The sequence below is a fragment of the Prionailurus bengalensis genome, chromosome D1, assembly GCF_016509475.1.
Source record: "Prionailurus bengalensis isolate Pbe53 chromosome D1, Fcat_Pben_1.1_paternal_pri, whole genome shotgun sequence".
Taxonomy (NCBI): Eukaryota; Metazoa; Chordata; class Mammalia; order Carnivora; family Felidae; genus Prionailurus; species Prionailurus bengalensis.
In genome coordinates this window covers 78,091,830-78,106,132 of record NC_057346.1, presented here as the reverse complement: position 1 = coordinate 78,106,132, position 14,303 = coordinate 78,091,830, and the positions used below count along the sequence as shown (strand labels likewise).

The 14,303-nt window shown below is 42.0% G+C and overlaps 1 protein-coding gene across 3 annotated transcripts in view; it reads right to left on the bottom strand.

Moving 5' to 3' along the window:
• Positions 1-12,417, bottom strand: part of ANO5 (anoctamin 5) — an 89,955-nt gene extending 77,538 nt beyond the window's left edge. For 2 of the 3 annotated variants that reach the window (XM_043580821.1, XM_043580822.1), the window contains exon 1: positions 11,921-12,417. In XM_043580821.1, the coding sequence (XP_043436756.1) occupies positions 11,921-11,960 (40 nt within the window). In that variant the 5' untranslated portion in view covers positions 11,961-12,417. Of the gene's footprint in view, positions 1-9,056; positions 9,322-11,920 lie in introns of those variants that run through there. The other variant, XM_043580823.1, reaches the window with a different exon arrangement.
• Positions 12,418-14,303: the final 1,886 nt, after the last annotated feature.

Genomic DNA, 14,303 nt, shown 5'->3' with positions numbered 1-14,303 from the left:
CTTTCTTTCTTTATTCCTTCCTTCCTTTCTTTTTTGCTGTTCTTTCCCCACTTTTTTTATTGTGGTAAAATACACATAACATAAGCTTGACCATCCTAACCATTTTTAAGTGCACAGTTGAAAGGTATTAAATACAGTCATAATATTGAGCAAACATCACCACCATCTATCTCCAGAACTCTTACGTGTCGTAAAGCTGAAGCACAATACTCATTAACTCCTCATTCTCCTCTCCTCCAGTCTGAGGCAACCACCATTCTACTTTGTGTCTCTATAATTTTTGACTCCTGTATGTACCTCCTATAAGTGGAATCATACAGTGTTTGTCATTGTGTGAGTGGCTTACTTCACATAGCATAATGTCTTCAAGGTTCATCAGTATTGTACCATATGTCCTACTTTTTAAGGCTGCATAATATTCTATTGTACATGTAGACCACGTTATATTTATCCATTCATATGTTAATGAAAACTTGGGTTACTTTCACATTTTAGCTATTGTGAATTATGCTGCTATCAATATGGCTATAAAAATATCTCTTCAAGGGGCGCCTGGGTGGCGCAGTCGGTTAAGCGTCCGACTTCAGCCAGGTCACGATCTCGCGGTCTGCAAGTTCGAGCCCCGCGTCGGGCTCTGGGCTGATGGCTCAGAGCCTGGAGCCTGTTTCCGATTCTGTGTCTCCCTCTCTCTCTGCCCCTCCCCCGTTCATGCTCTGTCTCTCTCTGTCCCAAAAATAAATAAACGTTGAAAAAAAAAAATATCTCTTCAAGACCCTCCTTTCAACTATTTGGGGTATATACCTAAAAGTGGAATTGCTGGACCATCTGGTAATTCTATTTTTAATTTTCTGAGACACTGCCATATTTTTTTCCACAGCAGCTATACCATTATACACTCTCACCAACAGTGCACAAGGATTCCAATTACTCCACATCCTCACCAACTCTTGGTGTTTGGGGTTTTTGATGGTAGCCATTTTAATGGGTTTGAGGTGGTATCTCATTTTAGTTTTGACTTGTATTTACCCAATGATTATGTTGTTGAGCATCTTTTCAGCTTCTTATTGGTCATTTTTATATCTTCTTAGAGAAATGTCTATCCAAGTCCCTTGCCCATTTTTTAATCAGATTTTTTTTTATTGTTGAGTTTTGGGAGTTCTCTAAATATGCTGGATCACATATATGATTTGGAAACATTTTATCCCATTCTGTGGTTTTCCTTTTAACTCTGTTTATGTTGCTTTTGATGTACATTTTTAAATATTCATGAGGTCATTTTGTCTACTTTTATTGTTTTACATGTGTATTTGGTGTCATATCCAAGGAACCACTGCCAAATCTAACATCATGAACCTGTTGCTCTGTGTTTTCTTCTAAGAATGTAAGACATTTAGGTCTTTGATCCATTTTGAGTTAATTTTTGTATATGGTGGTAGGTAAGGGTCCGATTTCATTCTTTTGGCATGTGGGTATCCAAATTTTCCAGCACCATTTGTTGAAAAGACTGTCCTTTCCCCCATTGAATGGTCTTGGTGCCCTTGTAAAGAAGTCACTTGACCATATATGTGAAGGTTTATTTCTGGACTCTCTCTTCTATTCCATTGGTTTATATGTCTGTCTCCATTCCAGTACTCCACGGTTTCAATTACTGCAGCTTTGTAATAAGTTTTGAAATCAGGAAGTGTAAGTCCTCAGCTTGGTTCTTCTGTTTTAAGATTGATCGTCTATTCAGCAGTCCCTCAAGAGTTCATATGAATTTTAGGATGTTTTTTTTCTATTTCTGCAAAAAACATCATTGGAATTTTGATAGAGGCTGCATTGAATCTATACATCACTTTGGGTAGTATGGAGATCTTAACAGTATTAAGTCTTCCAATCTATAAACATGGAGTATGTTTTCATTTAAATGTTATTTTTTTAATTTTTTTTCAGCCATGTTTTGTAGTTTTATTTGTACAAGTCTTTCACATCCTTGGCTAATTTTTAAATATCTTATTCTTTATTTTTAAGTTTTATCTTAATTCCAGTTAGTTAACCTACGGTGTTATATTAGTTTCAGGTGTACAATATAGTAATTCAACAGTTCTATACATCACCCAGCGCTCATCACAATAAGCGCACTCCTAGATTAAAGACCTAAATGTGAGACATGAAACCATAAAAATCCTAGAAGAGAACACAGGCAGTAACTTGCTTGACATTAGCCATAGCAACCTTTTTCTAGATATGTCTCTTATTCTATAAATAGAATTGTTTTCTCAATTTCCTTTCAGAGTGTTCATTGTGTTCAGAGTGTTCAGAGTGTTCAAAAATGCAACTGGTTTTCGTGTACTGACTTCGTATTCTACTTTAATGAATGCATTTATAGATTCTAAAGGTTTTTTTTACTAGACTTTTTAGGTTTTCCTACATAAAAGATCATATCATCTGTTAATAAAGATATTTAATTCTTGTTTTCCAATGGGGATGCCTTTTATTTCTTTTTCTTGTCCAAGTAGTTTGGCTAGAACTCCCAGTATTATTTTTAATAGAAGGGGTAAAAGTGGATATCCTTGGTAAATAACAATAGCCATAACTCATATAAATAGAAGTTATTTGAGGTTCTTAATAATTGCTTAAAGTATAGAGAAGTCCTGAGATAAAAAAAAAAAAAAGTTTGAGAAGTACCACCTTACACATAAACAATAGAAATACATGCATTCTGGGGATGTACAAGAGTGTTCATAAAAGTATTGCTGGGAATAACCAGGAAACCGAAATATCTCAAATACCCACAAACAGTAAAATGGATACATACAATGTAGTATAATAATACCACATATTATACTTAGCAACAAAGTTAAATGAATTTCAATTACATGCAAAAATATGGATAAGTCTCCAAAGAATATTATTTACCAAAAACAAAACAAAAACAAGAAGAAACTTTAATACTTCACTTACATAAAGTTAATTACGCAAAACCAAAATATGTTACTTAGGAATCGATACTTAAAGGTAGTTACTGTTTGGAGATAATTCTCCTTTGGTCTCTCATGTTTCTGTACATCTTGCAAGTGAGACACTGACTGCAAGTCTTTTCAAGGATCTTGGTTGTGTGAACACCCTTGGAAGATCTCGAGTCTCCTTCTGTAGCAAAGGACAGGTTTGCACACAGTCTAGGAATATCAGAGTAATGTCTTCCTCCAGAGCAAATGGAAGGCATAATTGCTGACCAATATAAAAGACTCAAGTTCCTTAAGTTCAGATTGCTCTCCTGTATTGCAACCCACCACACACACAGGTATTATCTGGCCCTCTTTGCATTGAGTTGTGGCAACTTGGGTTCAAGAAAAGGGCACAAATACTGCCACTCTGGCTGGCTACTGTTAATGCTGTGAGTAATACACTGTCCTTTGTCTTTGATCTATGTATCTTATGTCTTCTACCAGTATCCATGAAACTGTAAAAGGATATTCTGTTAACTACCAAGTACAGTAAAATCTCAGACCTTTTGCAGTTCTTGATATTGATCATTAATATAACAATGATAATAATGTGATAATGGTTAACATTTATGGATTCTCTATTATTAAGAAGTTTGCAGTACTGTAGTGGAAGCAGACCAAAACTTGAGATAAATGCTATAAACAGAGCTGGGGGTGGGGAAGTTTAGATATGAAGAAATCAGAAAATCTCTCTGAGGCAAGTAATACATATACTGAGATCTGAAAGTTGAGGGCACTCAATCCATGTGAGAATACACAAAGGCTATAAGACAGGAACAGTTTTGAGGTGTTCAAAGAAATGAAAGCCAAGCTAGAGATGAGAAGGTAAATGGCAGAGTGACATGACATGATGTTGGAGAGGGATGGAGCGGGGGATAGTTTGTGGAAGACTTTGTATACCCGTTTTTGTTTTTGTTTTTTCTTTCCTAAATGAAACAGCAAGCCACAAAAAAGCTTTTAAGTCAGTTTTACATTTACATTTTATGAAAAGCACTGGTCCCTCAGTGAAGAATGAGCTAAAAGGGAAGTGGTGGAGGGCAGAGAGGGGGGTGCCTGGTTGGCTCAGCAGGTTAAGTGTCCAACTCTTGATTTCAGCAACAAAGGATCTCACAGTTCATGGGTTCAAGCCCAGTGTCAGGCTCTGAGCTCACTGAACACAGCCTGCTTCGGATACTCTGTCTCCCTCTTTCTCACCCTTCCTGGCGCTCGCTCTGTCTGTCTGTCTGTCTGTCTGTCTCTCTCTCTCTCTCTCTCTCTTTCTCTCTCAAAAATAAATAAACATTAGAAAAAAAAAATAGGAACCAAAGAAGAAAGAAAGGAAGAGGGAATGGAGCAAAGAGACATTAGGAGGCTGTGGCAGTGAACCACAAGGGAGATCTGGCTGTCTGGACTGCAGTGGGGGCAGTGCGTGTGAAGGAATGTCCATGGATTACTGATATCTGCGTAAACATTTGAAATAAACTGCTGTCAAATTTCAGATGTGCAAGTTGAGGGACAAAGACTGAGTGAGAACTCTCCTAGGCTTGAGCAGTTTGGGAAGATCCTATGTAAAAAAATAGGTAGGATTACTAATGGTGGGCAAATACAGGAGAGGCTGCCACTGGCTGTCCTCAAGTATCCTTTCTCCTCCTTCCTCTTTACTAACAAAACCCTAATTAGGTGAAGTGATGTGCTCCAGCAAAAAAACCAAAACACAAAACAAAACCAAAACAAAAAAAAAAAAAACAAAAACACATTTCCCAGCCTTCCTTGCAACTGGAGAATAAGACATAAATTGAAAGCTTTCAAGTGTCATATAAATGGCATTGATGTCTATGTCATCAGGTTTGTGCAAGCATTTCAATGAGACAATTCATGTAAATGCTTCATGCAGCACTGAGGTCAGTCAATGTTAGTTATTTTTGATGATATTATTGTTGTTAGGATATATTCTATTGTTAATTTTCAAAACTTAAATTCTTTGAGGGGCACCTGGGAGGGCTCAGTTGGTTAAGGATCAGGCTCTTGTTTTCGGCTTGGGTTATGATCTCATGGTTCAGGAGTTGGAGCCCTGCATCAGGCTCCACACTGACAGTGCAGAGCCTGCTTGGGATTCTCTCTCTTTCTGCCTTTCTCCTGCTCATTCTCTCTCTCTTTCTCTCTCTCTCTTTCTCTCTCTTTCTCAAAATAAATAAACTTTAGAATTTTTTTAAACGTAAATTCTTTGAGATAAATTTGAAAGTGTCAGAATAAAGATGAAAGAACTTATTTTGTATTCAGATCTTTTTGTTGCAGGATCTGCGATTAAAAACTGGAATTAAAACTGGATTAAAAAGTGGATTAAAGGGGCGCCTGGGTGGCGCAGTCAGTTAGGCGTCCGACTTCAGCCAGGTCACGATCTCGCGGTCCGTGAGTTCGAGCCCCGCGTCAGGCTCTGGGCTGATGGCTCGGAGCCTGGAGCCTGTTTCAGATTCTGTGTCTCCCTCTCTCTCTGCCCCTCCCCCGTTCATGCTCTGTCTCTCTCTGTCCCAAAAATAAATAAAAACATTTAAAAAAAAAATTTTTAAGTGGATTAAAAACTGAGCCTGGATGGCTCAGTTCGTTAAGTGTCTGACTTTGGCTCAGGTCATGATCTTGCAGTTCATGAGTTCGAGCCCCACGTCAGACCGTGCTGACAGCTCAGAGCCTGGAAACTGCTTTGGAGTCTGTGTCTCCATCTCTCTGCCCCTCCCCTGCTTGCACTATGTCTCTCTTTCCCTTTCTCTCTCTTTCAAAGATAAATAAATGTTAAAAAATTAAAAAAAAGAATTGTTAAAAGAAAGTTAATAGTCATCTTAAGCAAAGCAAAACTATGGCTAATAGCTATAATACTCAACTTTTCTGAGTGCAGGCTTTCTCCTCTAAAAGACTATAAATAGAAGTAAAAATTACTTGAAAAATATAAAACATGGTCCAGTACCATCATCAAAGTGTTTTACCCATGAATACTGTCTACGTTTACAACTCAAAACTGCACAATGTTGCAACCATCTCATTGGAATGTTGAATGTGAAGCAAACCAATCTTGCAAAGTCTTATAATGAGTACATAAAGAACAGGATTCTAAGGAATACACGCTTTATCTCTCAATGTATGGTACTTGAACGCTGACTTAGGGGAGGCTTTTATTTTCTTGAGAACAAAAACAGTCATTATGCTGAAGAACTGTTCCAAGTACAGGGTGAAGATGTGCACACCTCAAGCTAGGATTATAGAGTATTTTATAATTCTGGTTTTGGAAAAACTGTAAGCACTAACCCTTCCTTCCCCTAATTATTTTTCCTGCATGTAGCTTAAAGAACATGTAGCATTGAAAGAACATTTGCAAATTGCTATCGGAGTTTGATGCAGTGTGTTTATTTGAGAATGTGGAAAGGGAAAAAATAGTTCCTCCATATTTTCTCCTATCCCTACTAGTTCTTTCTTACCCTCTTCCCTTTCAACTTGCTGCCTCCTTTCCCTAGAACTAACAACTGTTTTCTTCCTTGGCTAACTACTGTTTCTTTTTCACACTGTATCACTTCTGACACCTTCCTTTCAATGTTGACCAGAAACCTCCTCATCAGCCTCCTACGTTAGCGTCCTGCTTTCATACCATCCTGAATAATGGAGCCCTCTCTGGGTCCCCAGCCCAAGAATATCACCCTTCAGGAGAGGGCAAGGGCCCTCCCTCCCCACCCCCACTGCGGATCACCAGGGTGGGACACACTTTGTAAATTCTATCCTTTTCTGAAAAGCAGAAAGATTTAGAAAAAATAGATGTATTTCCTCACACACTATGCTCCCCTTCACACATAGTGCTCACTAGCTCTCTCTATCTCTCTGACACACACGTGCACAATCAGATGCTTGCACATGTCAGAGATATAGACAAACTGTCACACTCGGTCACAGAGTATGAGGCTGGCATCGCTACACATAATCACCAAACCTCTGTCAAAACAGAAACGTATCTGAGGAGGCAAGATTTGAAGCCAACAACTTTAATGGCTTCTTGTCATCCCTCCAGCATCCTCGAAGCCCCATGGAAATGACTATACTCTTTCTGTGCACTAGAAACCAGAGATAGGAAGGGTTTAATACTGATTGCTATGGAGATCATAAAATGCGAGCTAAAAGTAAAGCCAGCCCAAAGACTGAGCTTTGAGTTTTCAACTGAAAGCAAGTTGCTAAGAATATATACTCCAACAAACCCTGAGCCCAAAAATAGCTCTTGCATTTACCAGATGATCTTCTCAGTTTACACCCCTTCCAGCAGCATAAAATAAAATACATGCAATCAAATAAATATCCACATTCCCAAAGGAAGGGTGGTTGAGTTAAATACAATGCTTAATGCAGTTGTAAAGATTCAAGACACTTTTCTTTCAACTGTAAAAGTGCCTTTTCCAATGCTAAACCCTTAAAGTGTCATTTCCCATGCTGAATGAGTCATAAATCAGCCTAAGAATGAATACTTCAAATCAAGACTTCCTTACAATGTCAACCAGTCAATAGTTCAACTTCAGCACTGATATTTTACTAGCAGTGTTTGTTTACATAATTATTTAAATATTCTGCTACACTTTGCCTTTACAATTTCCTTTTAAAAATCACTAGATAGTGGGAAAAGAGCTAACTGGAGAAGATTGCTTATGTGTTCAATATTGAAGAAAATAAATTGAGAAAACCTAACAAATCCTAGGAATACCTTGTTAACTATTACGTCTAAAAGGTAAAATGTTAGCATTCTCTCTCTGGGAAAAAAAAAATCTCATCACATATAACTCAGCCATTTAACTTTCTCCTATTTACTCTTCAAAGACAATTTAGGAAATACATTAATAAGCAAGATCCAGGCTTACCTGTATCAGTAAATTTACTCAAAGAAATCCATTTATATTTTAAAACATGAAATTGAAAGTAGCTCCTAAAAATGGATGCTGTGGAACCCAGTCATTTTCAGCCTCCTTCAACCAACCCTTCAGTTTTTGTAACTGTATCATTAAACTCCAGGAAGAAACATATATTTAGGATATTTAGAATGACTTCTGAAAACCCCTTGGATTGCTGATGTTAAAAGATACCCCCTCCAGAAGACATGAATAGACACTTTTCCAAAGAAGACATCCAGATGGCTAATAGACACAAGAAAAGATGCTCAACGTCACTCATCATCAGGGAAATACAAATCAAAGCCACAATGAGATACCACCTCACACCGGTCAGAGTGGCTAAAATGAACAAATCAGGAGACTATAGATGCTGAAGAGGATGTGGAGAAACGGGAACCCTCTTGCACTGTTGGTTGGAATGCAAACTGGTACACCCACTCTGGAAAACAGTATGGAGGTTCCTCAAAAAATTAAAAATAGAACTACCCTATGACCCAGCAATAGCACTACTAGGCATTTACCCAAGGGATACAGGAGTGCTGATTCATAGGGGCACATGTACCCTAATGTTTACAGCAGCACTTTCAACAATAGCCAAATTATGGAAAGGGCCTAAATGTCCATCAACTGACGAATGGATAAAGATGTGGTATATATATACAATGGAATACTACTTGGCAATGAGAAAGAATGAAATCCTGCCATTGGTAGCAACATGAATGGAACTGGAAGGTATTATGCTGAGTGAAATAAGTCAGTCAGAGGACAGATATCATGTTTTCACTCATATTGTGGATCTTGAGAAGCTTAACAGAAGACCGTGGGGGGTGGGGGGAGGGAAACTAGTTACGAACAGGGAGGGAGACAAACCACAAGAGACTCTTAAATACAGAGAAAAAACTGAGGGTGGATGGGGGAAGGGAAGAGGGGAAAATGGGTGATGGGCATGGAGGAGGGCACCTGTTGGGATGAGCATTGGGTGTTGTATGTAAGCCAATTTGACAATACATTATATTTTAAAAATACACCGTCATTTTAATGCACTTTTCATACAACTACAGTAATAACACAGGTCTCAGTAACGGGCAGTAAAACCAACACAGCAAAACACCTGACATATTGAAAAAACATTTAGAAAACTAAGAGTCCTCTGAGCAGCCTCAGGCTTTACTCTCACCAGTACCCCTCTCCTCCCCTGTTTGGATGCTGGATCTATGAACAAATCGGGAACGGGAACTTGGGCTGGATGTGGTCATCACCCTCATCCATCAGATACATGGTGTTCCATATCAACCTCCTTTCCGCTACCTAGGCCCAAAACAGAGGCAAAGCTTCAATCACAGTAAAAGGGAATATAGACAAGTTACAAAGGTCTTTGCCAAGTAAACGGAAAACAAATTAGCTTGGGAAAAGTTCTAAAATCTTCCTGAGATAGGGGCACCTGGGTGGCTCAGTCGGTTGACTGTCCGACTTCGGCCCAGGTCATGATCTCACAGTCTGTGGGTTCAAGCCCTACATCGGGCTCTGTGCTGACGTCTCAGAGCCTGGGGCCTACTTCGGATTCTGTGTCTCCCTCTCTCTCTCTGCCCCTCCCCCACCCATGCTCTGTCTCTCTCTCTCTCTCTCTCTCTCTCTGTCAAAAATAAATAAACATTAAAAAAGCATTTTTTTAATCTTCCTTAGATGGACTCAAGCTGCAATCTGACCTCACGGCTGAAGTTATACTAATTTAACTATACATTCTAGTAAGCAGAATTATCCTGTGGCTAAATTAGATCACATTTCTAATATCTGAAAAAGAATAATGGTCAATGTCTGTAATGCCGCACTGGTAGATTTTTTTTCTTCATTATGCACAGAAAGTTACATACTCCACATTTTTCCTTCCTCTCTTCCCTCAATGAGAAATACTATTTCTGTACCTTCTCATAACTCCACTTTAGAAGGCCTGATTATAAAGAATTACTGAATGTTTCAAGTGGAAAAAAATCTATTAAGACCTTCAGATTATTGAAATTACAACTGAACAGTAATTCTCGGCAACAGAGGAAACCATTAAGTATAGAAAAGGGCTTTTAATTTTAGACACCTAAAAGTCATTTCACTTTGTACACTGAACCACTCATTTTCACTAACAAATAAATTCACTGTATCATTTAGCAGAGCCATTAGGCAAAGTTTAAAGTTTTCAATAGTCATATTTCCTTCTACCTTCAATTGTTTTTTTAAGAAAGGGGGAGGGAATTGCTTTAAGTGACACCATCAAGAACAGGGAAAGGCAACTCACAGAATGGGAGAAAATATTTGCAAATCATATATACAGAATATGTAAAGAACTCTTACAACGCAATAATAAGACAAATGATTTAACTTCTAAATGAGCAAAGGACTTAAATGTGTATTTCACCAAAGAAGATATATGAATGGCCAATAAGCCGTGGGAAAGATACTTGATTGGGAAATCACTGGGAAAATGCAAGTTAAAACCACACAGATACCACTTCCAACCACTAGATGGCTATAAATAAAAAAGATAGACAATAACAAATGTTAGCGAGGATGTAGAGACACTGCAACATTTACATATTGTTGGTTGCGATATAAAATGCCACAGACACGTGGAAAACAGTTTGGCAGTTTCTCCAAAGTGTTTAATATAAAGCTGCCATATGATCATGTAATTCCATTCCTAGGGATATACCCAAGAAAAACGAAAAGCCGTTCATACAAAAATCTGTACATGGATGTTCAGAGCAGCATTATTTGTGGCAGTGAAAACTGGCAACAACCCATATGTCCACCAGTTGATGACTGGATGAAATGTGGTTTATCTTTAACAATGGAGTATTAGGTGGCAATCAAAAGGAAGCATGCGAATTACAACACGGATGAACTTCAAAAACGTTATGGTAAGAGAAAGAAGACAGTTACCAAAGACCACATATTGTAGGAGTCAGTTTACAGGAAGTTTCCAGAATAGGTACATCTGCAGAGTAAATACATTAGTAACTGCCTAGAGCTAAGGGTAGGCAATGGGGGTGTGACTGCTAAGGTTTCTATTTTATGGTGATGAAAATTACATCGTGGTGATGATTGCAAAACTCTGTAAATACACTAAAAGGCACTGAATTGCACACTTTAAACGGGTGACATGGTATCTAAAGTGTACCTCAATAAAGCTGTTTAGAAGAGAGGAGGATGCAGTAACGCGTTGCATTTCCTAGCGCCTCTCAAGACTGGATCATAAGACTACTTTGACCTTTTATCGCCTAAAAACACTGTTGCCATGTTTAAATCTAATACCACACAAGACATGAAAACAGAGTGTCGCGGAGGGAACTGAGTATCGCTGAGAGTCCTGTGGATAGTGTCAGAAACATACGTACATTCTCAGGAACATGTGTGTACCAAAACAGACCCACAGAACATAGGTCTGTGCAACGGCCTTGGCAAACAATGAACAGACATTTCTCCACGGAACTAAAGATTGCATGAAAGCTGGTGAAACAGCAGCGTTCCCAGGTGCACCAGAATCCCAAGCTGATCGATCTTAGAGCCTGGCGCTCGCATAATTAACAGGGATCTCAAAGCGTGGCCAGTAATCGGCAAACGGAGAGAGGCAGAGGGACTCAGGGGCCAGCTCCCCCACCCATGGCACCGCCGTCACGCACCCCAAGCTGCGGCTCTCCGTGGGAGTCCGAGGCCGGAGCGCCTCAGCGCACGCGGCCAGCGCGCTCGCCTCGCTCCCTGCATTAGTCAACCGCTCGGCGGCGCACACAGGAGCGAGGAGGGCGGCCTCAGAACCGCAGGGGTCACAGGACACAGGTCCCCGGCTCGCGCGAGTAGCAGAGGAAACACAGCGCGCCGTCACCCAGCCACCCGCCCGGGCAGGGGCTGTTCATCTTGCAGCCCCTGTCTCGCGCAGAGCACGCCACCCCGAGAACGTCCCCGGGATCCAGGCCGCAGGGCCGCCAACGTCCCCCGGGGTCCCCGCGCCCGGGGCCGCCCTCCCCCCGCGCCACCGAGTCCGCCGGCTCCTACCTTCCTCCTGCACCATTTCCAGGACGTCTGGGTCGCCCATCTGCGCCAGCTCGTTAATGACACTGACCGAGGTGTGGCAGAGCGAGGACCACTGCGACTGGCGGCGAGGTTTGGGGGAGAGGCTGATTTGGATGGTGGGCGGCCGTCGTCGCTGCTCCGACAACCAGCGGGGACAGGCTTCGCTCGTCTCCCCCTTCAAGACCACGTTCTTCTGGGTCTCCGCCTGCCTCCGCTCCTGCGGGAGGTTGGGCTTCTTCTCCAGCCGGTACTTACTCTCGACCTGCTTCGTGCGCTTGGCCCTGCGCTTCACCTTCCTCTCCCGGTGGCGCTCCCGGGAGCCCTCCCAGTACCTTCTCCGGAGCGTGCCGGACCCCGGGGCGCCCTGGCTCCCCGCCTGCTGCCGAGCCTCGCTTCTACTCCTGCTCTCCCCGGCCGGCCCCTCCCCGTCGGTCTGGTCCTGCTCTCCCCGCCCCTCTCCGCCCCTCCCGCCCTCCAGACCCGCCGCCACCCCTCCCTCGGGGGCCGCCCTTTCCCCGCCCCCTGGCCCGGCGGGCTCCCAGCCCGCCCGCCCCTCTCCCCTCCGGCCGCCCGGTACCCCCGGCTCCGGCTCCGGCTCCGCCGCCTCCTCGGGGCCCGCCGCCTCCCGGCTCTCCCGGCCGCTCAGCCCCATCAACAGGTCTTGCTGGTCCCATTCCACCCGGTTGTCCCAAGCCCGAGACGGCTGGCCTTCCCCCGCTGTCTCCTCCCCTCTCTCCAAACCCTCCTCCTCTGATCTCCGCCGAGCGGCCTGGTCCTCGTCCATCAGCCTAGCCTTCCGCCTTCCGCGGGTGGCACTCGGACGGAACCCCCTCCCAGTTGTGGAGTTATTTTTTGTCGGGTGAGAAAAAGCCCCCCTTCCTTAAGGCGACCCCTGCTTTAAGGCCGGCGCGTGGGCGTGTCTCCGAGGTTCCTGCAGCCTCCCCCTCCTGCCTCTGCCACCTGCCGCGGGGGTCTCAGCTTTTCTCCAGACCGGGCCTCCCTCCTGGGCGCCGAACCGGCTCTCTCTCTAACACATCTGGGGACGACTCATACATTTTTGGCCTGAGTTCGAATTCAAGCAATGCCTCTTAAAAGTTGGATGGCACTGGGCGAGTTTCTATAAGCTTCAGGTGCCTCGTCTTAAAAATAAGAACACAGCACCCACCACCCAGGGGTGTAGTGAGTATAGAGTGATGGCATACTGCACTAAAATCTCGCTGCTCTCACAGAACTCACCCATATTACGTTGAGCCCTGCCTCTAAGTGTCCCTTAGTGCCTTGAGCAGAGTGAACGGTCCCACTCTTCACAGGCTCCTCTGAACCGGTTCTGTGTTGTTGAGACCCTTCCAACCGCCAGCTCCCCAACGTTGGGAGATGAGGTCAATTACTGTCTAAGATGGGGGGACAGATGAATGACAGTGTACTGAGGGTGAAGCAGTGGTCTGAGCTGAAGGCCTTGACGGTGCTCAGGAGGTAGTGACTGAGTTTGGGGCAGGGATGCAGTGATTTAAGAATAAGAAGGAGATGACCAGGGAAGACTTGACCTTTCTTTATTTTTATGCTATTCTTTCTTTTCCCCTTTCTACTGACATTTTGGAACTGAGAATTACCTTTTTCAGATGAGTAAACAGGCCTAGAAAATATTTTGGTGAAGGTCATGGTTAACTGTGGAACTAAAAACTGTCTTCTTTTTCCCCTTTTCTTTCTTTCTTTCTTTCTTTCTTTCTTTCTTTCTTTCTTTCTTTCTTTCTTTCTTTTTCTTTCTTCCTTCCTTCCTTCCTTCCTTCCTTCCTTCCTTCCTTCCTTCCTTCCTTCCTTCCTTCCTTCCTAGAGATCTCTATACCTTGCTATCCATTCCCTATTTAAACTTCTAGGAGTACATCAGTGCTGGTCAAGCAATTTGAGACTGTAGGCAATTCCTTACTTGATATGCTTTGGAACTGTGTTTGAAATGTGAATGTATGTAAGTCAAGCGATAGTCTTAAATGTGATTAAAATAAATCACTAGTTGTGATACAGTGTTTGGTTTTTCCGATTGAATATTAATCATTGTTTGATTCTAATAAGCTGTTTACAACATGATTTGTTTCATGTTCTTCCTGTATACCAGAACTCTGGTAGGTACTGTGGATATGTCATTGAACAGATGACTACAATCTTTGTTTTACATAGATTAAACAAAAATACATGCAATAAAATTATTTTTCTATAATTTTATAAAATCATGTTTTATATTCCTTGGTTCTGTACCATATTGGAAGTGACATATATGAGCAGACATTTAATGTTGATGATTTTGCACAAAAGTAAATGGAATTTTTCATGGTATATTTGCTGATATTTTATCAACTTTCTGTAAACTTTG